The sequence below is a fragment of the Podarcis pityusensis genome (genome assembly GCF_964106645.2).
Source record: "Podarcis pityusensis genome assembly, chromosome: 8".
In the NCBI taxonomy this organism is placed as follows: domain Eukaryota; kingdom Metazoa; phylum Chordata; class Lepidosauria; order Squamata; family Lacertidae; genus Podarcis; species Podarcis pityusensis.
In genome coordinates, this window is record NC_138033.1 from 27,934,151 (window position 1) to 27,960,223 (window position 26,073).

The 26,073-nt window shown below is 45.5% G+C and overlaps 1 protein-coding gene across 2 annotated transcripts; it reads right to left on the reverse strand.

Moving 5' to 3' along the window:
- Positions 1 to 402: 402 nt before the first annotated feature.
- On the reverse strand, positions 403 to 25,936 carry CAP1 (cyclase associated actin cytoskeleton regulatory protein 1). Of its 2 annotated transcripts, none has more exons than XM_081015610.1 (13): positions 25,785 to 25,936; positions 13,988 to 14,109; positions 13,433 to 13,533; positions 12,268 to 12,345; positions 10,340 to 10,483; positions 9,435 to 9,520; positions 8,753 to 8,858; positions 8,462 to 8,648; positions 5,752 to 5,942; positions 5,134 to 5,257; positions 4,576 to 4,658; positions 3,088 to 3,231; positions 403 to 1,837 (listed from the first exon to the last, which is right to left on the reverse strand). In XM_081015610.1, exons 2-13 carry the CDS (start codon positions 14,097 to 14,099, stop codon positions 1,754 to 1,756), a joined length of 1,440 nt encoding a protein of 479 aa, XP_080871736.1. In that variant the 5' UTR covers positions 14,100 to 14,109; positions 25,785 to 25,936; the 3' UTR covers positions 403 to 1,753. The 2 variants fall into 2 exon arrangements, with proteins under 2 accessions (XP_080871736.1, XP_080871737.1); XM_081015611.1 differs by having other exon boundaries at positions 25,736 to 25,862.
- Positions 25,937 to 26,073: the final 137 nt, after the last annotated feature.

The following is a 26,073-nucleotide window of genomic DNA, read 5'->3' on the forward strand; positions in this document are numbered from 1 at the left end:
ATCCCTTCATTTGAAATGTCTGAATTATTTCACTACAATCCCCTGGTGAGTGGAGAGATGGCTTTCTGGGGCCTGATGTAGGGAGGCTGTCAGGCTAGTTCAAGACCTTCCTGCCAACACAACAGATGTCAGTGGCCTCTGTGGTAACAGCTTTTAACAAAGCCAGGAAACATTTCCATGAATGCATTTGCCCACCACTGCCGCTAGCCACAATGAAATTCTGAGTGAAGCCACAGCGGGCTCTGAGAGACTAGTGTGAAAACACTCCCAAGGACTCCTCAGACAAGCTTAAGCTGGAAATGTTGCTGAAAGAGAGCAGCATTGAGTCTGAAGCTGTAAACTGAGATTTGCGGCTTTTCTGGACGAAGCTGGTTGCAGAGGAGCTTAGGAAGGACCACCATGTTAAGGAGCAACTTGGCATTAACTTTATTCTATCTTCAGTATAATTTTAAGTACATAAGAAAGGTTTTATTTCCACAAGCCTCGGGAGAGAAATACAAGTCACAGGACAGTTTCAAAATAAAAAGAAATTGCATATCTTTTGTTAAGTTTCATTTTAGGGGGGGGGAATCATTAATGTGGCAAAGAGGGAAATAAGATATGCATATGCTATCCAAAAACACTTATGATTCTGGTGCGCAGGCAACTCCCTTTGGTGGATCAGTACAGTACCATGCCTTTGGTCTCGGCGCAAGCACTGCAGTGCCATGCTAACACACACACACTGGCCTTCCGGTGGAGAAGAAGCTGAGCGACAGAGAGAAGGACAGCCAGAGAAAGTCTTCCAGACTCTACAGGGTAAATAAGCTCAGATGGAGGATTGGAATGAACTTGTGCTTACAAATAATTAAATACTGGACCTGGAATGAAGAAGACTCATCCCTCCCTAAAAAAAAGAGAGAGATGGGCTCCAAGGAAAAACCTGTCCTGGAAAGCCTGGACAACGCTCAGTTGCTCAGAAGAGGGACCCTTTGGGCACAATTTTCCCTTTAAAGGAGGGCTTGAATGGAAGTGGGTGAGCAGCAGTTTTCTAGCCGCTGGACAGACTCCCGGAAGGGGCGAGTGGGGAGCCTGTCCCATGGTAGTCTTGTGGCACCTGTAACTGAGAGGTCTCCCCAACATCATGGCACAACACAGAATTTTACACTGAGCACGTAAGGGGAAAAATGGGGAGGTGGGGTGGGGGAGGAATGCTATACATGCACCAGTCCTTCAGCTTTTGGTCCAGCAAAGCCATTCCTGGAATCTTTGAACAGCCCCAATTAGATAAAACAGAATGAAATCAACTCCCTTGTACTTCCCCCAACCCACACCTTCCAGATACACTGTCACACACACATATCACTGGGGACTCTATACCCTGATAACTCGCTTTACTCCAAGAGGAACCATCTTCCTTTGCTTAAAATGAAAGGGGAAAAGAAAAACCTCTAGAACCAAGTCCTTGAGATACTGGCTCCAGGGAGCACAAAAAGAAAGGCCAGACAGAAGTTGATTGGTGATGTGGGTTTGCCTGACCAAGGGGAAACGCCACACTTTCCTGCTGATCAATTGATAGAAGCAAATGATTCTGCCACCCTACCCCAAATCCTAGCCTGAGGTATTTTCAATGAAGGCAGGTAGGCAAGTCTCTCGGGGAGAAGACAGAAGCAGATTGAGAGCGGAAAAGGTACAGGAAAATCTAGAAATCATCCCAAAAAAAGCAGATTTGTCCCACAGCAGTGGTGGGGCGAATGTCGAGCGCCAGGTCAACTTATCCAGCTATCTCCGTGACAGTGGTGACTAACTTCTGCCCGTTCCACTGTGTCTTGAATTGTTCTGGGATTGGGAACTCATTCTAGGGGGAAACAAAATATTGGAGTCAGTAACATTTACATGGAAGTGACTTGCAGAGATGTACAGCCTTCAAAGCCCCTATGTGCTCTCTGTCCTTTAGTACAGCTACACCTCTAACACAAAAGCTTACTGCCATCACAGGGAGAGCCTTGCTGGATCTGACCAAAGGCCCATTTAGCTCAGGGTCCTGCTTTTCAAGAGCGGCCAGCAAGATGCTTCTTGGAAGCCCACAAGCAAGGTACTAATCTGCCTGGCTGCCCCCCTCTCCTGCCCCTCAATAACTGGCATTCAGGGACAACACTGTCTTGAATGCAGACCTTCCACTTACATATCTTGTCTAAATGAGCTGCATGCCAGGGGTGGAGACATGAGAAAACTGCAGAGGCGCCTAATTCAGCAACAAAGCTATTAACATCCCATTCAATATATCAACTTAAAAAACAGAGCAAGTACCAAATTAAGCCAGATCTGAGAATCTCTGGCCTAAGGGGCTAATTAGATCTGGCACAGGTGCAATTTTGGTCTGCAAAGCCATGTCCCCCTACCACACACCTGACTTCAAATTCGATGTCAAGTAGATGCAGCTGCCAAAGCACAACTGGGGCCCTTAACGTACACTCTAGGACGCTCAGTGGCAAAGAAGGCTTGCTGTCATGCCCATCAGCTGATAGGTGGTGACAGCAAGCCTGGTGGGATCTGCAATGCGGCCAGCCACCCAAGAGGAGCATGAAGTTGGCACCAATCAGCAGTAGCTTCAAGCCCTGCTTGGCTGGGCTTGGAATCTTTGTAGTGGGGCTTGCCATGCTACAGAGAAGAAACTATTCATCTGACATAGTGATACCAGGTTATGACAGGTGGGTAGGGCCCGTTCCACCTGTCAAAGTAGCCTGCTGAGGGTTAGGGAATGCAGGATTCAGCCTGTCAAGATGGATCCAGTTCTCCACCCCAATATTAAGCTCCTTAGAGCTTTGCTTCTTTATTCACGCTCCTTAATCCTGTGGTGCAGGATTAAAAGTGTGGTGCAGATGTACATTGATCCCAACCACTGAAAGCCTGCTTCCCTTATTAAAGCCTGGGCTTCTGAAAGCCAGCTAAAATCATTTTGGCAACACAGCTCTTCAGCCTGGTGACTTTTGACCACAAGCTATCCCAAGACAGCTTCTTCCCAATATCAGCAACAACCACCACCCACAGCAAAGTGGCTTTCTCCCAGTGTCTCATTCTACGCCAAGTAACCAGAAAGAAACTTACAAAATCACCACTGTCTGTAGGAACGAGGACGTTCATCTCTGAGGACTTGGCACTGACAATCTCACATTCTAATGAGTTCTTGCTCAGGTAGACATGACAACCGTCTGTCTTGTTGATGGAAATGGTTGGCACTTTACCCAGCACCTAGCAAGAAAGGCAAGGATGTCAGACATGGCTAGAGCGCCTACCACCCTAGAAGTCTGAAAGAAACACAGGAGTTCACTTCTTGTTCTGAAAACATCATTATCAATACTCTTTATATGTACTCTTTATAACATCATATATAAATAATACATCAATGAAGACAATGGATCCATCAATAACACATTCAATTACCAATAAATCATAAAACAGTAGTGTGGTGAATCTTATGAGCGAGGGAAACAAAATTCAATATGTTCTCTTTTCAAGCTCTGAGTGGCTTGTACTTCAAGTGCCACTCGCTCTCAACGTGAACCTGGCCTGGATGCAACATCATCTTTGGAGGGGCCCTTCTTTGTCTCGCTCCCAAGATGGCAGGACCCAGTAACCCAAGACTGGGGTTTTCACAGGATGCAATTGCCCTTTCTCGGAACACCCTGTTGGGTGTAGTGAAGGGTTAACCTTCTGTGTCTCGAGGCTGAGAGGAGGCGCTTACAAGGGAAGTAAGCCAGGACTTAACGAAAGCAGCTTGGAATGCTGTGAGCTGAGTGAAAAGTGAAAGCAGCTTTGTTACGCAGCTGCAAACTGAGAGAGAAGGACGCAAAGAAGATGCAGCTTGAATCAGATGGAATTTCTTGATTGTAAATATGCTACTTTTGAGCAAATAAAGTGCTACTAGGACAGAAGAAACGTGTGGGACTTCTTTTACTGCCCTTTCAACACGGACGCTGTGCAATTCTGCTAATTGCTTTACGACCTGCAGAGGCGTGCAGGGGAAGCGTGCCGGACGCCGAACAATAAAGCAATAAATCTACCTAACACACCCTCCCTGGAGAAGCCTGACCAGTGCTAACTTTTCAGCACCCGTTGAATACCTTTTTATTCATCCATCCCTTTTAAAGCTGTGCTTAATCCTACAGGTTACCATTTTAAAACATTTATCCTAGCTGTTAGTATTCTGTCCTTTGCCATTTTTAATGCAGATGATAATTGTTGTACAGGCAACCCCCTCCCCCATTTACATGGGGCTTACGTTCCAAGGCACTGCACAGTTAAGTGAAACTGCAATTGAAAAAGCTGGCAAACATGTCGTTCCACTCCTTTCTGGGACGTTTTTGGGTCACTTCTGGGTTCAGAGCAATGTATGTGTGTGTGCATGGGTTGAGGAGCAAGATGGGTTTCTAATTCTGTTAGGGAATCTGAAGACCCTGAATCCCCCCTCAAAGACTACTTCTTCTTGCTCATCTGTTTAAGGGTTCCTGCTCTTCAAAAGAGGCAAGGCAGAGTGAGGACCCTTACGAGGTTAAGGGAAAGCAAAACTGGCTGGGGGTGAGGGAGTGAAATTACCTGAACTTGGATATCCCGACTGTTGATGATCTCAACAATGCCCACCACATCATCGAACACCAGACCTAGCTTCTTGCAGTTATCTACAAAATAGAGGAAAAGAGAACAGAAAGGACCATTAAGGACCTTTTTCCAGTGTGGCTGAAGAATACTTCTGCAAGTTCTGATTTAGCCACCCATCCACTGGGTGCTCCAAGCTAAGTCACAACAGCACTCCTCATTTGCAATGCAAGGGTAATTTTTGGGAAAGTGAGAAACTAGGGGGGGGGGGGAAAGCCCATGGGGTTTGGCTGCACACACCAGTTCCCCACCTATTATCTGGAAGACACTTGTGGTGAACCCTGTTGGACTGAGCAGGATTTAACTCCCCGCTTTTCAGCTTGGGAGGCATGGTGTATTAAATCCTGCAGGGAACTGGTGCATGAAGCCAACAGTGAATTGAATCAGAGAATCACACACACCTCCCTTGGAGTGGCCTGAGCTGATTGGTGGGCATGAGTTATTGGTTTCTTCTTTTTTTAAAGCCTCCTGCCCTGGCCCCAGCCGATAAGAACCTACCCAGTGTGATGGAGTTGATCTTGCCCTTGATATGGAGTGTACTGTTCATGCACTTGTAGACGTAGGCCACCTGCTTCAGCTCCGTGTCGCTGATCACCAAGTTGGAGGCATTTTCTTGGTTCTCCTAAAGAGGAAGGGGAAAAACAAATGCCGCTCATTCCAGCCCCTTCCCTCCTCGGATATGCTTATGACCTGCAGATGTGCCTGATGGACAGCGATGAGCCAGCGTCTTCTTAAAAGACTCTCTTATTCAGCTCAGGTATGGGGAACCTCTGGCCCCCCAGACTCCAATTCTCATCACTGGCCATGCTAGCTAGGGTTGCTGCAAGCTGGAGTCCAGCACCCAAAGTTTCCCTCCGTCCTTCTTTTAATTTATTAAAACAAAGACTAAAGGTGCTGCTTGAATTAACTGGACAGCAGACTTTAATAAGTACTCTTAAGAACTGCAGATGACGTGCCTCTTCTAAGATGCTGCCTGCTTCAAAATGCATGCATAATCTAAATGCAAAATACAATTCAGATTTTTCCCACCTTCTCATATGAAATCGCAAGTTATCCATGGCAGTGGGGAGTCTTTTGCGTGGGACCCTTGCGACGCCCCAGCCCCTCAGAACTCACCACTCTCCATTTCTTGCCTTCCAGCTCCAGCACAGGAGGCTCCTTCTTCGCAGGCAGCTTTTGGGAGGCGCTGACAGGACAGGCTGGCTTCGGAGCCATGAAAGGCTTTGGTCCCGTCCGCATAGGACCGCCTGGGTTCTTCAGCGCTGGGTTCTTGTGGGTCTTCATCTCGTCTGACACGTGCTTCAGGCCTAGGAGGGAAACCGCCATTAATGTCCACCTTGAAGATGCCACCAGCTTTAGGAGCTGCCCCTCAGCCATGGCCACCAGCTACTCTTCCCCACCCAGGCGCTTCCATTCTTGTGGCAGCTTTGCAGTCTGGGAGCATAAAAGTGCAGCTCCTTCCCACACCACTTATCAGCAGCCCCAGGCACAAGCCTTTCCCACGCTTGAGTCACCCTTTCTAAAGCTTCAGTACATCTGACATTACCCCCAAGTAGAGCAGAGCTGCCGCTTCTCTACCACAAGAGCAATGTCAGAGCCAGGCCCAAAGAGCCGCTTCTTACAAACCAAGAACTTCCCCCTGAAACCACCACAGCCTGCATCAGACCACCAGCCATTTGTGCCTTGTAGACAAATTTAGTTCCCATTTCTAGCTTGGCACCAATTGGTTGGCTTCTATGCTGCTTTTACTCAAAAAGCTCAAAATGAATTTCAACGTGGAAGTCTAGAAACCAGGGTTTATAACACCAATGTAATGTAATTAAAACAAAACTAATTCAAAGTAAAATTGCTATAAGCCTCAGGAAAAAACACACTACTACAAACATATCCTAATGTGTCATATGCTGCTTTCCCCAAAAAACTGTCGCTAGGGATGTCATTTTCAATAAAGAGCCCCACAAACCAGGGTCCATAACCAAGATGGTCTAGTTCTGCCCATTCTTCTCTCTCTGGCTAGCTAAAGGGCTTTCAGCAGTTCTCTGGATCTATAAGAATGGAAAGCTTCTTGGTCTCCATCTGTTGCCCCGCTATAGCATCAAGTCCTCAGTTCTTAGAGACTTTTGTTTCTAAATAGGCACAGACACTGCAGCCTGTGTGGAGTAGTAGAGAGTGGAGGGCTGGACTCTTGACCAGGCAGTCCTGGGTTCAAATGCCCTCTTGGCCAAGGTGTTTTCCTCTTGTCTAATTGACACTCAGCCTAACCTACCCCACAGGGCTCTTCCAAAGATAAAAAAAGGATGATACACACTGGGTTTAGAGGAAGGAGTGGGTACAAGTTTTAACCACGTTAAAAACCATCCCACCCTAGGAAGGAAATCTCTTGTTCCCATCTGCTGCTGATCTAGACAGCCAGTAAAAGGGCTATGGAAGAGTGAAACAACTCATCACATTTTTAAGGTTTAAAGCTGGTTACAATACATGCAGAGCATGCCTGAAATTTTATCCTTAACAAAGCAGTCTTTCCTCAGCTTACATGAAAACAGAGACTCAGTGCTCCTAGTGGTATGTGATGCGAGATGTCCCTTTCTCCCCTCCCCTTATTTTTGCTTCTGTCACTGGCAGTCATATGATTGGTGTTGCGCTTAAAATGATCCAATAAAATAGCTTTAAAAGCAGGTTCAAGTTCTTGACAGTTCAGCAGGCACCCCATTTGCATCCAGAAGCCAAAAGCAGTGGCTTCCAGAGCCGCAGGGAGATCTCTGCATTGGCTTACTGCATTGCAGTATGTGCAATTTACATACAGCACTGTCCTCCATGCATGCCCTCCCCCACAACTACCTGCAATCTAATTGGTTTCACTTGATGAAAAGAAAAAAAGAGGAATTAATTGGCTAAAGGAAGAATATACTGGAGATCAGAGATTAGCTTCAACTATTTGTACAGGTTACCATACAGGGCCTGGAGATTCCAAAAATTGAATTCCATCAATTCCCCAGAAAGGCAGTACAAAAGCTTTCCTCACTATATTTGTGTTTCTTGAACCTTAGGATACGTAAAATTAAACCTTCTGCATATCATCAACCCTCACCAAGCCCAGCATTGGAGTCCTCCAATAATAATAGTAATATTTTTATTTATTTATACCCTGCCCATCTGGCTGGGTTTCCCTCGCCACTGGGTTTCCCTCTTGGCCACTGCAATTCCCAGAGTGCAGATTTCTCCCATCTTCACTAACCACAAAGGTATTTTATGGACCCACTTCTGCTACCTCTACTCCTCATCCAAAACATTCAGGTTGCTTTCTCCAAGGAAAGGACATTCTCAAAATTCATGTTTTGCACACTGAAGTTGAGTGGCCTGTTTAGCAAGCAAAACTGGTTTAGGGAATTATGACCCAAGGGGTTTTTTTGTGGGGAGGGGGAATTCCTCAAAGGGACATCATGAATCAGAATGCAGGAAACTGGAATCTAGACACAACAGAACATTCTGTACACTCAATACATCAAAACACACTAGCAGAATTAGCCATGCATTTCTGCTGCGTCAGTGAAAAGCTATGCAAATTCACTTTTAAGAACAGCTTGTGAAAACCAAGATGACCAAGAAATCCTCTAGGGCCATCTGCAACAAGACCATGGGTACAAATGCATCTGTATGGTTCAAAAGATGGGACTACGCTGGACCTTGTCCCCAGATACTGGAGCGAAAGGACCCCTGCAGATCACAAAGGCTTTGTGTAGAAGGGTTGCAATTTCTATCCCAAGTGAATTTGCTTAGAGGACAGCCATTTGCTCACCTTGCCATTCCATTAACTAATTTCACCTACCAGAAGTGATAGTCTCTCCCCGGTTGATCTGGGCAAAAAGTGCGGAACGGGACGCAGAGTCATCTGAGCCAGAATTTGTGGAGGTGGGAGCTGGAGGGGGTGGAGGGCCAGGTGGCGGGGGTGGGGGGCCACCAGGAGAAGGAGCTGCTGCTCGGGATCCATTTCCTGAATCAGTTAGAACAGGTCCCTGGAAAAGGGGATAGAATAGGAACAGAAAACAGAGAAATGTCAAGAATAATAAATGCAAGAGTTCTGTGGTGCCTTGAAGATTAGCGTTCAGCCTGTACTCACCGTTTTGCTCCAGGTCAGCCCAGTGGTGTGATACTCCTTAATGTACGTCTGCAGCTCTGTCCAGATACTCAGATAAGCTTTCACCCAGTCCACATGCTTCTTATCTCTAAGAGAAAGAGGAGCCAGGCAAACTAATTGGTCTAGGTAAGGGGGGATATTTGAAACTCCACTTGCAACAGGAGCTGTAGATTTCCTACCCTCCTGCTTTGCAGATGGAACTTTTCACAAACTGACTATTCAGAGCTTTCTGGGAATGAAACCCTGCACTGCCCCCCGCCACTACTCAGGTTCCCTCATTTTCTACGCAGTCACAGCACCATCTCTCTCCCTGCTCTTCTGTATGGTTTCATTAACAGCATTCCAAAACTTTGCATCTCAGTAGTCCTATTCACGGTAACTCCACACCCTTGCATTCTCATTTTCCATGAACTGTCTTCATTTCTTAGCATTCCCTTTTAAAAGTGGAGCCCGCCTTGAGTGGCTGAGTTTAAGAACATGCCACTCCCATTCAAAAAATGGTTAGCCACCTCCTGCTGTTAGGAATTTGAGGGAGATGAGTAATTTTTTTAAACTAAGTGACGCAAACATTGGAAGGTGATCCAATGCTGCCTCCCCTCAGAATCCTCTGCTGCTGGCAGCACCCCATGGCTCCCCATCCCCCCAAGAGGCAAGCAACACTTACACATCTTTGTATTCCTTGAGGATCCGGTTGCTATAAAACATGGCGGCATCAGTCATTTCCTTCACGTAAGGGCCTGGTTTGGGAGCCTATGAGAAGACAGTGCGTCATTAGAACGTAAAAGTTCTTGCATTTCACCCAGAAGCTTTCTAAACCCACCAGAGTTATTTGGAAGCTGACCCTCTGAGTGAAATGGTTTAAGACCAGAAGTCAAGCTTGCCAGGAGGTAGTGGACAAAGACGCCATCCCCAAACCCAGATAACAGAGGCAAGGCCGAAAGTGCAGTTTGAAATCTTAAAACTGCATCTGGATGAGAGAAAATTAGGTGACAAGGACCAAGTAATCTCTCAGGAAAAGAAACTGGAAGCTTATGGGCACAAAACCACCAACTTACTGTAGTTCCATATCATTTTACTGGCAATGACTTTCCCCTAATTCAAGGGTGGGGAACCTGTACTCCATCACCTCGAGGGCCACAACTACCTTTGTCCACAATCTCTGGCTATACTGGCTGGGAATCCAACAGTATCTAGTGCACCTCAAGAATCCTTGGAAGTGTAGTCTGGAGGGATTGTTGAAGCTTCTGTTAAGAAAGCCCCACCAAATCATACAAAACTACAACTCCCAGGTTTCCCTGGGGAAAGTGAATGACTCTTCGACCAGATTGACACTACCAACTAAAACTGCCCATGTGAGAATGGTACCATCAGGGGGGAAATCATGCTATCTGTGCAATATTTTCCTCCTAGTATGTGTCCATGTACAGAAATTGAGAAGGGCTATATTTTAAAAACAAAGCTACAGACATAAGAGCAGTTTAAGGAGCTTCAGGGAGGCCTGCTGGCCCTATGAGTACCAGAACTGAAGAACAAGTTTTGACAGAAAAGCACCAGTTCCTGAGCCCTTACCATGGCGACCCAGCCTAATGCAGGGATGCTCTCACTAACGGTTGAGAGGTGATTGAAGAGTTTGCTGCCACGGTTCTTCTCCCGGAAGTTCTGGACCACCTGGATCTTCTCGGATATTGGCTTCAGCACAGATGAGAAGTTGTTCTGCAACAACAAAATTACAGAAGATAAGCCGAGCAAGGTGTGAACTGCTTAAGCCTGCTGGTCTCTGCCGTCATTTAGATTGCCTGCCCCTGTCAGTGGACAGATTTGCACATAAAGCTAAGTCAGGGTTTGTTTGATGATCCAAACCCTGCCCAGCAACTTAACTTATGCCAAACCATAAGCTGAACCATGGTTTATTCTTGACCTATGAACCTTGGTTAGCTTTTTAGCTATGGCTTGGCATTCTGTGTGAAACTGGCACCCTTCCTTAACCATGGTTCCACCCCAAATGCTCACAAAGCTACAAAGGCACAAGGCAAGAGCAGCTGGAAAACAAATCCAGCTTGGAAAAAACAAGTCATAGTTAAATCATGACTTAAGTTATAGTGTTGTGCTAACCAGGCCAGTGACAGTATTATCCATGTATTAAAGATGCTGGGAGAAAGATGATCCTAATCTTCCTCAAAGGTGCTCAAGATGGTGTATAGAGTCCCTATCCCCCTTTTTAACCTCACAGTAACTCTGCAAGGCTGGTTCACACCAAAGAGAATGAATGGCCTAAAGTCACCCAGCATATTTCACAAGTGGTTTTCTTGGGGAGCAGGGAGGCATGTACACCACCTTGAGCTCCTCGGAGGAAAAGCAAAATATAAATGAAATACATACATTTACCTACCACCTTTGTCAAAGCAATCAAGCATTTTTTGTAATTCAAAATGGCAAGACACAAGAGGAAAATTGAGCAACGAGGGAAGAGGAAAATAAGCAAGTGCCAGGTAGCAATTGTTTCACTGTGATATATAAGTTACTTGACTGATCCATAGTAGGCAGTTCTGGGGAAGGAGGAACAAAGTAGCAGATAGGCCAGGTTCTGTACATCATGTAGTCACGCAAGAAAGGAAGGTACCACTTTCCTACCAAACCCTAATTCCTTCTCCTGGACAGGAAGGTGTTATGGGATAATCCTACCAACGTACACACCTGGTACCACCATTTGCTAAATCCTGTTTAGGATTCACTCTAAATTTATAGATTTTGGCTTCCCGGAAAATGAGTCCTTTCCTTGGAACAGGCACTTGCAATACCCCAGCACCCATGAAGCTATGCCATGCTGCCTGCAAATGGTCTGTGTCCTGCCATCTGGAGGTCCTGCAACTTTCTTCCTATCCCGGAGGTATCTGATCTGTGGTCCTCCGTATCTTGTTAGATTCGAACTCCCATCAGCCCAAGCAAACAAGGGAGCCAGTAGTCAAGGACAATGGGAGTTCTAGTCCAGCAATACCAGGAAGGACACAGGCCAGCCATCCTTGCCCTATGCAATTTAAGGGGATGGGGTAGAAAGCTTTATTACCAAAAATGCCTAGTGGGAGAGGGTAGCCCACTCCCTGACAGTAAACAAGTTTCTGGCAGTATCAGACTCTTTCCACCTCACCAGCCACTGTGTGTGTGTGTGTGTGTGTGTGTGTGTGTGTGTGTGTCTTTTTCCTCCCATGCAAGTCAATGGAGCAATTTTTGTATTGGGAAGGAGCTGTGTGTGAGAGAGAAAAAACAGAAAATACAGAGCATGCACCACAAAGTGGGGGTGCTTCGAAAATGTGGTGACTGACCACACCCCTACAGCTGACCATGCCCGCAACCCTTTTCAACAATCCTAGGCTGAAAGAAGCTCGGAATCCCCATTCAGAAGACCACTTTTTATATCCTTTGGAAAAAGGAATCTAGTTTCCAGCTGCACCTACCTTTGAGCTTCACTGCTGAAATACAAGGGGTTTCCCCAGACTTACCGCTGTGGGTTGCTGGCACTGAGATGCTGTCACCAGGAGAGCCCTCTCTGTCATCAACCCTGCATGCACCATGTCAGCCTTGGAGGAGAAGAGGATACCAAGAGGCAAAAAGGGGGGAAAGTGCACATGAATTAGTTGAATATATATTGGTCATGGGGTGGTAATACACTGACAAAAAGAGCACCAGCTGTATCCAAGGAGGACTGTGTTGCACATGTGATGGTCAGTTTCATATTAAGAGCCAAAAGCTCTGAAGTATCAACTGCAGCAGCTTCACAGTAAGACCGACTTTCTTCTGTATGAGTTTGGGACGCCTGGAATATGGATAAGAGTGTGCATTTTCTAGTTCCCTCCCTATACTGTATACTTGATACTCCAAAATCACTCTTCCATAATGCCAATCAATTTGATCAGCCCCTGTTTATTCAGGCAGTTTTATTACTTTGTTTTAATCTTCTTCCAAGTGTGCAGAGTGGGGCACATGTCTCCCTCTATCTCAACCCGGTTCATCCTTAGCACATCAGAGAGAATGTGATTGCCCAAAGTCAACCCATGTGTTTCGTGGCAAGGGGGATATTTCAACCCAAGTCTTTGCGATCCTAGTTCAACACTGTAGTCAGTGCAACTTTTCTAGAAAGAGAGGTGCCGGAACTCACCATGAACACCTCTCTTGTTCTCTTATAATGGCAATGGTGCCCACCTGAGAGGGGCCAGAACTGAGTTCCGGTGAGTTCCAGCTGAAAAAAGCCCTGACTGTAGCCACCTGTCGGATGCACTTCCCTTTTAACAGCTGCTGGTATTGGTTGTTTATGGCGAAGTAAGAATGATTTGGGGCATTGCTGGTGTTTTTAAATAGACTGACAATTTGTAGACTTTTGTTAAAGCCATTGTAGCCTGTGGTGTGAACGTATCTCTCCTCGTGCACTATAGTCTCTGGCAAAAAATACCCGCATGGTTTTGAGACACTGCCGAAAATAACTCCCTGCAAATGTGTACACATAGACTATGGGGGGGGATGGATGGGCAAACCACAGATAAAACATTTACTGCACCACTTCCAACTCTTGGGGGGGGGTGGAACATTAGCCAGCTACTTTCCAAAACCTAAATTTTGAGTGCAGTAAGCAAATGTTTTCCCCCAATAGGAAGGAAGCCTGAGCCTTACGTGTTTTTGGACATCACCGCCAATTTCTCTGCTGATCTTCATGTATTCAGCTACTGGACCCGCCAAGAGTGTGTCAAAAGCCTGTACATACTCAGCTATGTCTGTAGAGGAATGCAAGCAAGTCAATCATGAGAACCGAGAGACAGCAGATGGATTTGGTTTGAAACATTTGCAAGTCATGTTTTGCAGTAAGCATCTGTCCTCCACTCCAGCCCCTCCTTTCCCGGCCGCAATGCACAAAACTTTGGCAGAGCACTCTAGGTTTATTAAAATCCTTGCCTGTTAGCACCCAAGTCTTGGCTCTAATTAGATTTTTCACTTTTAAAAGGAAGCAGCTGGACTCTAAGTAAAATGCCAGTATCACTGCTGACACCAGAGTAATGTGACGCCAACGTTTAGCTATTGAGGGTTGACAATTAGGGCAATTCACTTCCTCTTCCTTGCATATCCCAATCTGGTTTACACAAAGTCAGCTGCATGCACTGACTTTCCTACCAAGTGGGAGAAGTTAAAGTAATTCATCCTGAATACACTGATCAAGTCAGGGCCTCTCACCTTTGGAAAGGCCATCTCCACAGCCACCCTGCGGGCCAGGGCCATGGGACATCATCTCCAAGCGGCCCACAGCTCTCTCCAATCGCTCCACAAGACCGTGCAGCTCTGTCATCTCTCAGCACCTGCAAAGTTAGACCATACATTTAGAGGAAAGCTTGACGGAGCCAATATTAATATAGATTTAATCAAAGGGCAATCTTGTACCAGACTATTTACTTACTCTTGCTTACCGTACCTTTTTTGGGAACAACTCCCTGCTGAAAACAAATAAGGTCCTGGCCAGAAGCTCTGGGTCCACCACCCAACAATTGTAAACAAAGATAACTTCCCATTTTACCTTTTTTGGTGCACTTATTTAATTGCAGGTGCCACCCTGTAACTAGTGCCCCCAAATGAGTACAGTATTCTGTTCCAAAAGATCTTGATCCTGAAAACACAGTGGCCTGTCTCTGACCAAGTCATACTCAGAATAGTCCCCCTGAAATCATGACTAACTTGAGTCCATTCATTTCAATGGGTCAACTCCAAGCATGACTCAGTATCAAAGAATCATAGAATTTTAAAGCTGGAAAGGACCAAGAGGGTTGTCTAGTCCAACCCCTTGCAAGGCAAGAATTGTTTTGCCCAACATGGTGCTCAAACCCACTGAGATTAAGAATCTCATGCTCTACTGACTGAGCTATCCCACAGGCTCTGAGTTGTATTCGAGTTGTGTGTGCACTGACACTACAGGGGTAAGGTACGCATGCATTTTAATGAGCCCCAGCCACTGCATGTGTGTCGCAACACCTACATTATCAGGAGCTGTGCAACAGGCAGACACACAACTCTCTGACCTCCAACAGCCACTGGCTATCTTGGTTGAAAGATCACAGCCAAGCTGTGCTTTTGTGCCCTCTAGTATGGAAAAAGGGCTCAAGATGAGCCTAGGCCATGGGCCTGGGCTGGTGATAGCAATACAGACTCAAGGCTACAGTGAACACAAGACCACCCCAAGTTTCATCTAGAGCAGGATATGGTCTAGATTCAGGATACGATGTGAAGGCACACGAGGCCACCACCTTGCTGAGGTTAAGTAGGCCTGGTCTGTCAGTGCTTGTATGGGTGTCCATCTGGAAACCACATGAATGCCACCTTGGGTCCCATGACAGAAGATGGGTGGGATATAAATGGGAGGAAAAGTAATGCAGCAGCCTGTTTCTGGATGTGGCCAACCTGATCCTTTCAGGACCCCTGCAGAGCCTGAAAGCAACAGCCCTTGCACCCGATATTCAGAGGTACCCTACCTCTGGATGTCCCCATTTAGCTACCCAAGCTAACAGCCAAAGGCAAACCTGCCCTCAATGAATTTCCCGAATCCATTTCTAAGGGGCACCTAAATGCCCACCACATTATGAAACAGTTCCCATAAGTTTATTATGCATCAAGTGAAATAGCTTTTTGTCTTCCCTATTAGATTCTCCTTGGCTTCCAGGTAATGAGGCACTTTTAACAAAACTAGTACCCTCCAGATGTGTTTGACTACAATTCCCATGCTGATGAGGCCTGAGAGTTGTGGTCTGAAACGTGTGGAGAGCACCTGGTTGGCAAAGGGTGAGTTAGACAGTCACAGAGTGCTTTCTAACCCACATAAGAGGTAAGCAACCCAAGCTTCCTCGCTCTTCTCATCTAAATGTACAGTATAGGACCTGTTTAGAGCCAGGAGGAGGGAGGGCAGGCCTAAATGAGTATCATAGAGAAACCTAACATGTCTGGCAAATCCTAAGGGCTTGTCAAGGGTTGCAGTGGCTCCTCTCTTCTCCAATCAATAGAGGGACAGAGTCATAAAGCTTACCTGAGGCAGACACTATTTTAAAGCAATCGCAAAACCATCGAAGCCACCCAGTCCCAACCATGGCGGACAAATTAACATAGGAGGCCTACTACACGGGCCAAGACAAGCCAGCTGCCCAAGATAATGAACAATGGCATCCCTGTTCATGCTTTTGCACAGGACCTTGTTTTCCAAGAAATGCCGAAGGAGAATGGATTTTGGCACGCGAGTTTTGCTAGCTGCCTCCTGTTACAGGAGCACAAAGTCTGTCTGTAGCCTTCTAAATGGGAGACCATTTCAAGCCTGCCTTCCTCCCTCCCTAGTGTGATGGGAAAGCCTGGAGGAACTGGCAGCTACTTTTTTTTAATCGCTTAGGTCATTTGCACAATGAATCACAGCCATCATTTGGAGCATGAATCACCACCCCAGGCCAAGAGCAGAATTCCCTTATATGCCTTAAGAGCTCAGAACGAAGCCAGGCAACGTTTCACTTTGCAATCACTGGCTGTGGCGCAGGGCGTAAAGGAGGGGGAAACACTTGCTCAGCTATACTCCAGGCTTCATTTGCACCTTAAATTCCGGGCGGATGCAATTAGCTGTACAGCAACTTTGCAGTGTGTCTGTGCCGTACTCATGGGGGTTGTGCAGCTGCCCTTTCAGGGTCCAGTCAAGACACCCAAGCAAAGCCTGGAGAAGCCAGCTGCTTAACAAAAGAGTGTCTGCGGTTAGGGATGACCCATATTTCACAGCAGCTGTCAGTGGAGCAGTTTGTGCTGTGCTGCAGTCCATAACTGCCATGGGAAACGACAGAGGGAGGGCCAACAGAGCACAGCAAGCAAACAGTACGTCAATTATGACTAGAAAGCCTGGAAACTTAACCGTGGTTTATATCAATATTGTATTTCTGTTTGCAAGTTCTGCTGAAAGAGAGAGAAAAGCAAAGTTGTTTTACGCACACTCACGACTCAGATACTTTTAAGAATCATCAAAAGACCCACTAAAGACACAACTGAAGTCCGATGCAATGTTATCCTTCTCCCCACACATGTTGGCCTCAAAAAAGAGGAAGAGGATAGCTTCCTTCCTGGAACAGACTGCTCTTCTTGACTTCCCCTTTACAGAGGGGCAATAGCGGCTCCTCAAAAGCTCCATCTCACCCCCCCCCTTCAACTAGCTCTCGTTTGCACGCAACCCCGACACTTGTTCACACAGCAGAGGGCAAGCTGCCTCTCAGAGTGCAAGAATGAACAGAGACATACCTCTTTGACATCAACGACTTCAACAGATCACTGCTGTTGAGGGAGGAGTCAGAAGATTAAAGGTGGAATGTGAAGTAGCACCAAGGAGGTTGCTCCGTTAGCACAAACATTTCTGTTTGCTTGATAGAATGATCTCCCCTCTCCTCCCCAGGAGCTGTTCTAGGTGGGTTTTCCTAATGCCCCTCCTCAAGCAGACCTGGTGGGGAAAACCCTACTGCACTAGTGGAAGTCCTTGCACTGACTTCCACTAGAGTACTGGGTTGAATCCAGCCCCAAGTGCCCTTCTAGATTTTCCATCTACTGGACACTAGGATAGAAAACAAGGATACTAACCACAGTCCATTCTCCCCAGCAGAAGGAACCTCATTAAGTGCTTTGCTAAAGAGGGGTGAAGGTGGAGGAACAGTTTTACTCTGATTCGTTCAGAACTTTGGCAGCTGAGCACTCCTGGGAGATGTGCCACAGCTCAGTGGTAGAACAGCTGCTTTGCTTGCAGAAGGTTGTAGGTTCAATTCCCAGCACCTCCAGAAATTGGTGAGAGAGACTCCTGTCTGAAATGCCAGTGAGCCACTACCACTCAATGGAGACAAGTACTTGGTCAGATGCAACCATGGCCTGAGCTAAGCCTGGAACTGTCGCCACACACACATCTCAGATGCTGGAAGGAGGGTCAGATGTCTTTTGAAGTTGGGAAACAACTGCAAAGCAGTTCTGACTTGTGTGTAGCTGCTTACAGCTGCCCACATCTGGAAATGATGCAACCTACATCCATAGTAGCTTCTCTTTTATGTAAAGAGCTGTAGGACTTTTCTGACAACTCGGCTCACAACTCAGTAGCTTTTATGTGGGCCTGGCCAGATATTCATACTAGCCTACCTATGCTTGGATGGCCTCAAAGGGGCAAAGAACCAACTTACTAGAAAACAGGCCTTCTTGCCTGTTTACCCAAAAGCAATCTGGAAGTACCATGAGTGGATCTTTAAAAGCCCATGCCAGCAGTGATCGGATCTCAGACCCATTCATACTCCTTCTGGAGACACACACACACACATTTTACTCCACTTTATGATGACAACCCATCTAACAAAACGTAGGACCATCCACTGCCTCTTCTGCTTTATGCTAGATTACTTTCAGCGATGGAATTGCAAGCTGTCATGCTAAGCCCAAACTCTGCATCAGGAAGTCACGGAAAATGGGAGTTACAGCCCAGCAACACCAGGCTCCCCACCACTACTCTATAGCATCATCATCAGAAATGCAGGATATGTGCTTCCATCTGCTGAATTATATGGTTAAAGTTGAGAGCAGCCAATTCTAAAGCAGCTGTAAATGGGTCAACATGAACAGTCATCTTGTCCACAGCCACAGACACCAACAGGTTGATGTTAAGTGCTGGACTTGAACTGGGGAGACCCAGATTTGACCCCCTATTTAGCCCCTAAGTTCACTGCATAACCTGTGCCAATCATTTGATCCCAGAATCACTTACTTGTGCAAGTGCTGGAAGGATGAAATGGGGCAACTCCAAATAAACTTACTCGAAACAAAGGGTCAGGCTTGCAAAAAAGCCTGATCTGGTTTGCCTGTGGTAAGTCGGCCACAGAAGTTCCTAAAATTGATTCTTTTAGGCCACAAGCATCTAAATTAGGTTATGTGTGGGCGGGCAGTCTAGTAATATTTTCATAGGCCAGTACCTTGTCAGCTTCAGTAGGTGAAAGCTTTTTTGCTCGCCCATAAACTTTAATGCAGTGGTCAATCTGTTTGTGAGGCTGCGCAGAATACAGAATACAGATGTAAGTCACACGAGGCCACCCCAGCTGTAACAGGTCCATCCATTACACTAAGATTCATGACACAGACCCTTAAAAATTTCCAGTCTAACAACCACAGGCTAAATCTCCTTCATTCCTAGTTTTTCCATTTCATGAATAATTCTATAAAAGAATGCAGGAAGGGGGTGGAGTGGGATTAGGGTAATAATTGGTTCTGTTTCTTTGTATGCATCCATTTGAAGAGAGTACGAAAATGAAAATGCAGCTGAACATCTTTGCTACAGGCCTTTCTCTGCGCTGTCTGAATATGCTGAGACTTTATAGACATTTCAATAGAAGAATTTGTTTGTAAGTGATTAATGGTTAATGGAACAGACAGAGGTGCCGTTCTGCTGCATTCCATATGGGTCTGATCGGATTAGAGCCCCATTACCCTCTCTCTGATTGCATTTCTGATATAGGGATTACTTGCTCCTTGAAAGCTTAGAAGCAGAGTGGCTTCTAACCCAGAGGAATTTGACAACCTGTTGCAGGTCTGTCTGCAGTGGAACATGAGGCCTCCTTGAAGTGGACCACTAAGAAAATAAGTTCCTGATCATCAAGAAGCTAACACCTACCTCCAGAATGTCAGACTTCCCTAGTTCTCCCTTATGGTCTTCCAAGAGGTTTCGCAACATGCAGACCAAACGTATCTGAAGCCGGTTCTCAAACTACAACTCTTGGAAATATTTATATTCTTGGCATTGTTTATAAAGGCATTGGTCCTGGACTCAGCTTAACTGCTAGTGATACAAGCTCCTGTAGAAAAATAATTAATTTATAGAAGCACATACGGTATCAAAGCATCTCTACATGAAATTTAGGAAAAGCATGGATACTGCAAGTCAGCATTAAGGAAACAAACCATGGTTAAATTTCCAAGGGTAAAAAATGAAACCATGTCTTCCGAGGGCATCTACAGGAAGTCCAGTGAGACCAGCAAACAGAAAGCCATGGAAAATACCTAAGTTGTGGTTTTGTCAGCACACATGCAACAATGATTAGCCAATGCAAACTATGGTTTGCAAACACACTTCAAAGCATGTCATATAGTTGTTAACCTCTAAACTGCCAAAGGACTGCTGTTTTTACTTCAAAGCATGGTTTCATGCCCAAATTTGTGGCTAGCCCTTAATTACTGAAACTTTAGATATTGAGACCCACTGCTAACAGAAAACAAGCCACATTAAACATCATGACTGCATATGGATCAAGCAGTTCAACACATCATTCATATCTGGTTTTATTCTACCATAACATGTCTCTTCACTATAACAGAGTAATTATTTCAACCCCTACATCTACTGCCAAGTAGCTCTTACTCCTGATTCACTAAAAGTGCCTGAAAAACAAAGATGTTCTGAGGCTGGGGTATGGTTTAGAGGGCTTTGTTGTCTGGGGCGTGTGCATTGTTTTATTTAATGTTTGTGAATTCTTTTGTTATGTTGTAATTAGGCATTTTTTCATTCTGTATGCCACCTTGAGCATGGTTTGAACTATGGAACGATGGCATACAAATAAAATTATGTATGTATGTATGTATGTATGCATTTAAAAGGTAAAGGTAAAGGATCCCTGGAAGGGCTTTGGCCTTTGAATGCTTTTGTTGCAACAAGTGCTGTAGCTCAAACTGGTATAGTAATGTTGCCTTCAAGAACTTTAGTATGTTCAGTGGGAGGTGGGGTAGGTAGTGGAGAATAAAGCCAACTGGATTCAGTTTTTCTGTCACAGCATAGTTTTTAAGAAGACATACTGATGGATGCAAAAGATGCTCCCCAGTATTCCACATCTTAAGATCAGATGAGAATTCATTACCATTCCAAAACACAAATGCAACGACTACACTCCTCTTCTCCCAAGTATAAATTCTTGACATGGGGCCTCACACACCTTGCCCAAGCCTACAGCTTGCCTTGCTTCGGTTATCAACCGCATAAGCAAAAACCACCAGACGTGCTTTGTTCCAGAAAGAGAAACTAAACCACATTTTATTGCCAAAGCTGTGATAGGCAGTGAGCAGCAACAGTGGAGAAACAAAAGGAGTGTAACACGAAGCCAATATGCAGAAAGAGGGCACCACCCCTGAATTGCATTAATGCACCTAACTTGAGTACTCTTTTCCCATTTGTGCCAAAGCCATATGTTTACTAGAGCTGGCAGCAGGATTCAGAGTCATGCTAGCCGATACTTGCAGGAAGCTTGAAATGCCCACTGAACACATTTCACATCAGAATGCATCTAAAATTCCCCAGAGCAAACCCTGTTGACCTGACATTCGCATGAGCAAATCTCATTTATTTACCTTCATGGGTATATATGGTGCTATACAGAGCAATGTTTATTTACAAAGTAAGAAACTTCTCTGCCCCAAGTAGTCTGCAGTCGAAAAGTTTGCAATGGGAGAGAAAGAGAGGTTCCTGTAATGTGGGATGATCTGAGCATGTATGGTTTTGCAGGCATAGACTTTGTTCCAGCTGCAAATACTTAGCCTTAGTTTCAGTTGGGGATAAGTGTGTTGGCCATTTCTTTCTAAAGACAACATACTATAGTTATTAATGTAGATATCTGTCACTCAGGCAGTTAAGTAAAAGTCAATATTCACACAGTCATTCATTCCTAATCCTTTGTCGATAAAATCACTAAAAACCCTTGAGAGAGTCAAGGGTCCAGGGAAAAAGAAGGGTCTTACAGATTTGAAGAGCAAGATGGTGGGATGTACCCTTTTGTAGGAGAAAGCTACAGTCAAACCTCAGTTGTTGAACATAATCTGTTCTGGAAGCCCATTTAGCTTTTGAAACGTTCGACAACCGAGGCATGGCTTCTGACTGGCTGCAACAGCTTCCTGCACTCAAGTGGAAGCCGCGTCGGATGTTCCTAGCAAATTGAGCTCACAGAATTTTACCAGAGATGCACAAATGAGTCACCAATACTGGTATTTTTTTTACCACACTTGTACTGCAGCCCTTCTCCAAAGAAGTCAGCACAGCATACAGAAGTCTCTCTCATTTTATTCCAACAACCTTGCAAAGTACGCCAGTCTGAGACATAGTAATGAGCACAGGATCATCCACTGAGCTTCATGCTTATTTTTACATTTCTATCATGCAAAATCAGTGTATATAATTATAAGCTCTTGCTGTGCCTGCAAGATTAAACAGAATTTTTTACATAGAGGTTACAAGACCAGTCAAGAGAATCTTGCAAGCAAGTTTCGATATGAAACATTTCTGTTACTCTAGAAAGTCTGATGTTTCTTACAGTTTAGGAAAGCGTTGTGCAGATGCACCTGCCTGAGAAGGGAGCGCCAATGAGATGGTGCCACTACAGGAAAGGCCCACAGTCCGGCCACCATCTTTTGTACTTAAGCCGAAGAAGAGGATTAAGCAAACCCTCAGTCTTTCTAATTATGCAGCAGGACAACTAAACCCAGGCTTTTCCAGTCCAAAGTTCAATTCACACTCCTCTAAACAACTCCTTTGAAGAGAGAGCCCAAATCCACCAACAGCAAAACCTTCCATTCCAACACATTACAAGAGCCTTTCACTGAACGAATTATACGCTGCTACCAAATATTAATCCAGGAAGTTGTCATAAAGCAATCTGGGTCTATGTCCTGCCTTAATGGAGGACATCTGTAAGTAAATCTCTTTATATTAAACGAAGTTTGGTAGATAAGTGCACCTGGGAATCATTATTTCTTCTCATACAACTATGCGACTGGTTTTCACTTGGCTCTGTTATGTCTAGTTAAGAACCAGAAACAAACAGTACTAGCTTCCTCCTCTCTCACTCTCACATTTGTGCTTACCCTTGGAAGCATGCATCTCACGCAACTGATGACTCAGTGGAGGAGGATCCTTGGCCAAGAGTTCCTGACTAGCTGGGAAACACAGCAGTTGGGAAGCAAAGTGTCTCTAGTGCCAGCGTGCTGAAGAGAAATGGGCAGAAGTCTGCAGCTTCCTTAGACCACAGGGCAAAGGCTTCTATTTTACGATGTCAGAGCTCTTCTGAAGCTTGGATTGAGGACACTAAATATGCATCTGCTGGCATGTAGCCCCTGCCCCAAAGGGAGGGGGAGGCAATTCAATAGCAATTACATTTAGCATAGCTGCCCTGCTGAATTAGACCAAGGGTCGGCTAATCCATCATTTTGTTTCATCAAACCACATGCCTCTGGGAAGTTCAAAAGCAATGTATGGAGATATCTTCCCCTCTTTATCCCCCGTTTCTGATATCCAAGTGCACCATTTCTGAGCCAACCAGTCCCAAATATCTAAGCTAGTGGCCACCACCCCATCATGAATTCTGTAAGTTACCGTATTTTTCACTCTATAAGATGCACCAGACCACAAGACGCACCTAATTTTTGGAGAAGGAAAACAAGAAAAAAAATATTCTGAATCTCAGAAGCCAGAACAGCAAGAGGGATTGCTGCGCAGTGAAAGCAGCAATCCCTCTTGCTGTTCTGGCTTCTGTGATAGCTGCGCAGCCTGCATTCGCTCCATAAGACGCACACACATTTCCCCTTACTTTTTAGGAGGGAAAAAGTGAGTCTTATAGAGCAAAAAATACGGTAAATATGTTTTGTGAGAATTAGCGCTTCCTTGTGTTTGTCCAGAGCCTACAGCCAGCCAGACACATTTATGCCTGCATTGTTTTTTTAGATACGTTATAACATTTTAAAAACAGGTGTTAAAAACAGTTAAAGCACATGACTACAAGGAGACTAGGGCAGGTTCAAAATTATTTTATCTCAGGCATCAAAGACCAGGGCAAAAAGGCACATCTTCAGCATACCATGGAAACCACATTGTGAAGGTGCAACTGACAGCTTAAAGTCAGCTTATGCCTAGCCACCATCAATAAGACAAGATACTGACTCCCAATTCAATCCCCAAGCTCCTCCTACCAAGATAAAACCTTACTCCAATTCGCACTATGCCTCCAAAACCAACCCAAATCTTTCATGGAACCAAAATACACTTTTGTATTCCACCACTCATCTGCAAACCACCGCCTCCTGTTATTTTCATGCCCAGCTAGTTCTCTCATCCATCACCTCTTCAATTCACAACATGACAGACAAGATACCCAGAAGAATTATTTATGTTTACTGTAGCCTATCCACAACTGGTTGGCAGTTGGTTATGTAGTATAAATTAATTCCTGCTGTAAATCTGCTTCCTTCTCTCAGGATCAGGCACAGCAAACCATTTTATGGCTCCTTTTAACCCCCAATACAGTTACAAACCTTCCCACCGTACCTAGTACATGGGCTCCTAACCTGAATTCCAGCTATACTCTTTCCATCAGAAGGTGCTTTTCAGACAGTATATAGACTTCTCTCTTTTCAGAATCACACACACAAAAGCATACTTCCTACTACTAATAATTAATATTGCACACTCTTCACTATAAGGTCCAAGGGTGGGTTACGTCTAAAAAGATAACACAGTACAATAAAACAAATAAAACAAACCTGCCCTTAAGTACGATACTATACAACACAAGACACCAGATACAATGGGTTGAATTCAACATAGTGCTAAGGAGATTGTCTCTTTTTCCGCCCCCAACACGCTGTTCTAAGGTTCTCCCAACCCTCCTCTACAGATATGAAGAGGGTGAAAAGGTGGGTTAGAGTTCCACGTTGGGCAAAAAATTCCTGCACTACAAGGGGTTGGACTAAACGACCCTTGTGGCTTCTTCTAACTCTACAATTCTATTATTCTATTAAAAAAAACAGAGTAGAAGTCAGGGGAGTCCTGTTGCACTAGAATAAACCGCTGTGCTACTTTCCACTAGTGCAACAATTTAGTTGAATATGACATGCCAGACTACAGATAGGGGAACACTAACAATAAAAATTCAACTGCCAAAGGCAGAAAAGAGATATGCCCTCAATAACCGCCTACAACTGTAAATAGGTAGTGTATGACACACTTCTATAGAGAGGAAGTTGCAGTTTCGGGATCATTACAGAGAAGGGTCTCTGGTAGGCCATCACCCTCCTCACTGCCAAGGGTTCAGGCCGCCAAAATCAAACAGGATGTGTTGAAATTGAGCATCCATACTACTAAACCTAGCGCGCACACACACAGAAACACTTCACTAGCCAATTTGTCATAATTGACTGTGGCTTGCTAAAGTTCTAAAGACAAATCAGAAAGCACAATGCATACTAGAAAATAACCACTGTTTCCACAGCTTTCAGAGGTTTTCAAATTCAAATATCCAGACCCTTTAACTCCTGGCGAAACATTTAAATAACTTAAAAAAAAATACCCCCCCCCCAAAACCTTACAAGGGTGACCAGACCTCCAGCTACACAGAGCCAAATAATAGTCCTGAACAACTTAACAGCTCGCCTTGTCACCTTAGCCACTTGACACAGCAGTTCCTAAGGCTGTAATTCCCATGCGCTCCCGAGCGTTAAGCCCTCTCCACCCAACGCAACTTTCTCCGGAGTAAACACACACATGACTGCAATGCAACTTAACAACATGTTCAAAATCCTCCCTTACAATAGGCAAATACCAGAGATGACAGCGACCTGAATCCCAGGGTCGTTCCTCGCGAGGATAAACCGGACTGTCAAGCATGTGGCAGAAAAGCGTCCCTTCCCCAGAAAATTAGCGCAATAATTGGGATTATTCTTGACTCCATCCATGCAAACACTCTCCGCCCCTCCTCCCTGTCCCCGAAGTAGCACCTCAGACACTCGTTGCTTCAGCCTCCCCCCCAACCCTTTCAGACGTGCATGATATTGACCACTCAACCCCCGTCCCCTCCTTATCCTGCTCCCCAAACACCTCAGTCAAGTACAGGCTACCCTCGGGAGCCTCAGCCGCCGCTGCCTTACCTCGCTCAGCCACGCAGGGTGTGTCTCTCCCGCTCTCCCACCCACTCACCTCTGCCCAGCTCGCCTCTTCCCGGCTGCTCCACTTCCGCCTGGAGACGCCCAGTAACCCTACCCGCACCACTTCCGGCTTCACCGGAAATACGCTCGCGAGGGCTTGTCTGCAACTAGAAGAAGGCGCGAGAGATGGCCAGAGTGAAGGAGGGGGCGGGAGCGGGAGGAGGCGGGGAAAAGAGAAGCCACGCCTCCCTCGTTCGGATCGTTCGGGAGGGAGGCTGGCGATTGGGCAAGGCGCGGTGAACGAAAAGGAGCGGGACAAGACGTGGGGCGTGGCTTTTTGG

What these genes read in the sequence shown, in the direction of transcription:
- CAP1 (XM_081015610.1), bottom strand. Translation starts at nt 14,099, where the DNA reads ATGACAGAGCTGCACGGTCTTGTGGAGCGATTGGAGAGAGCTGTGGGC. An exon ending in TGGAGATGGCCTTTCCAAAG is followed by an intron (nt 13,534 to 13,987) that starts GTGAGAGGCCCT and finishes ATTCCTCTACAG; the next exon opens with ACATAGCTGAGTATGTACAG. An exon ending in GATCAACTCCATCACACTGG is followed by an intron (nt 4,659 to 5,133) that starts GTAGGTTCTTAT and finishes TCTATTTTGTAG; the next exon opens with ATAACTGCAAGAAGCTAGGT.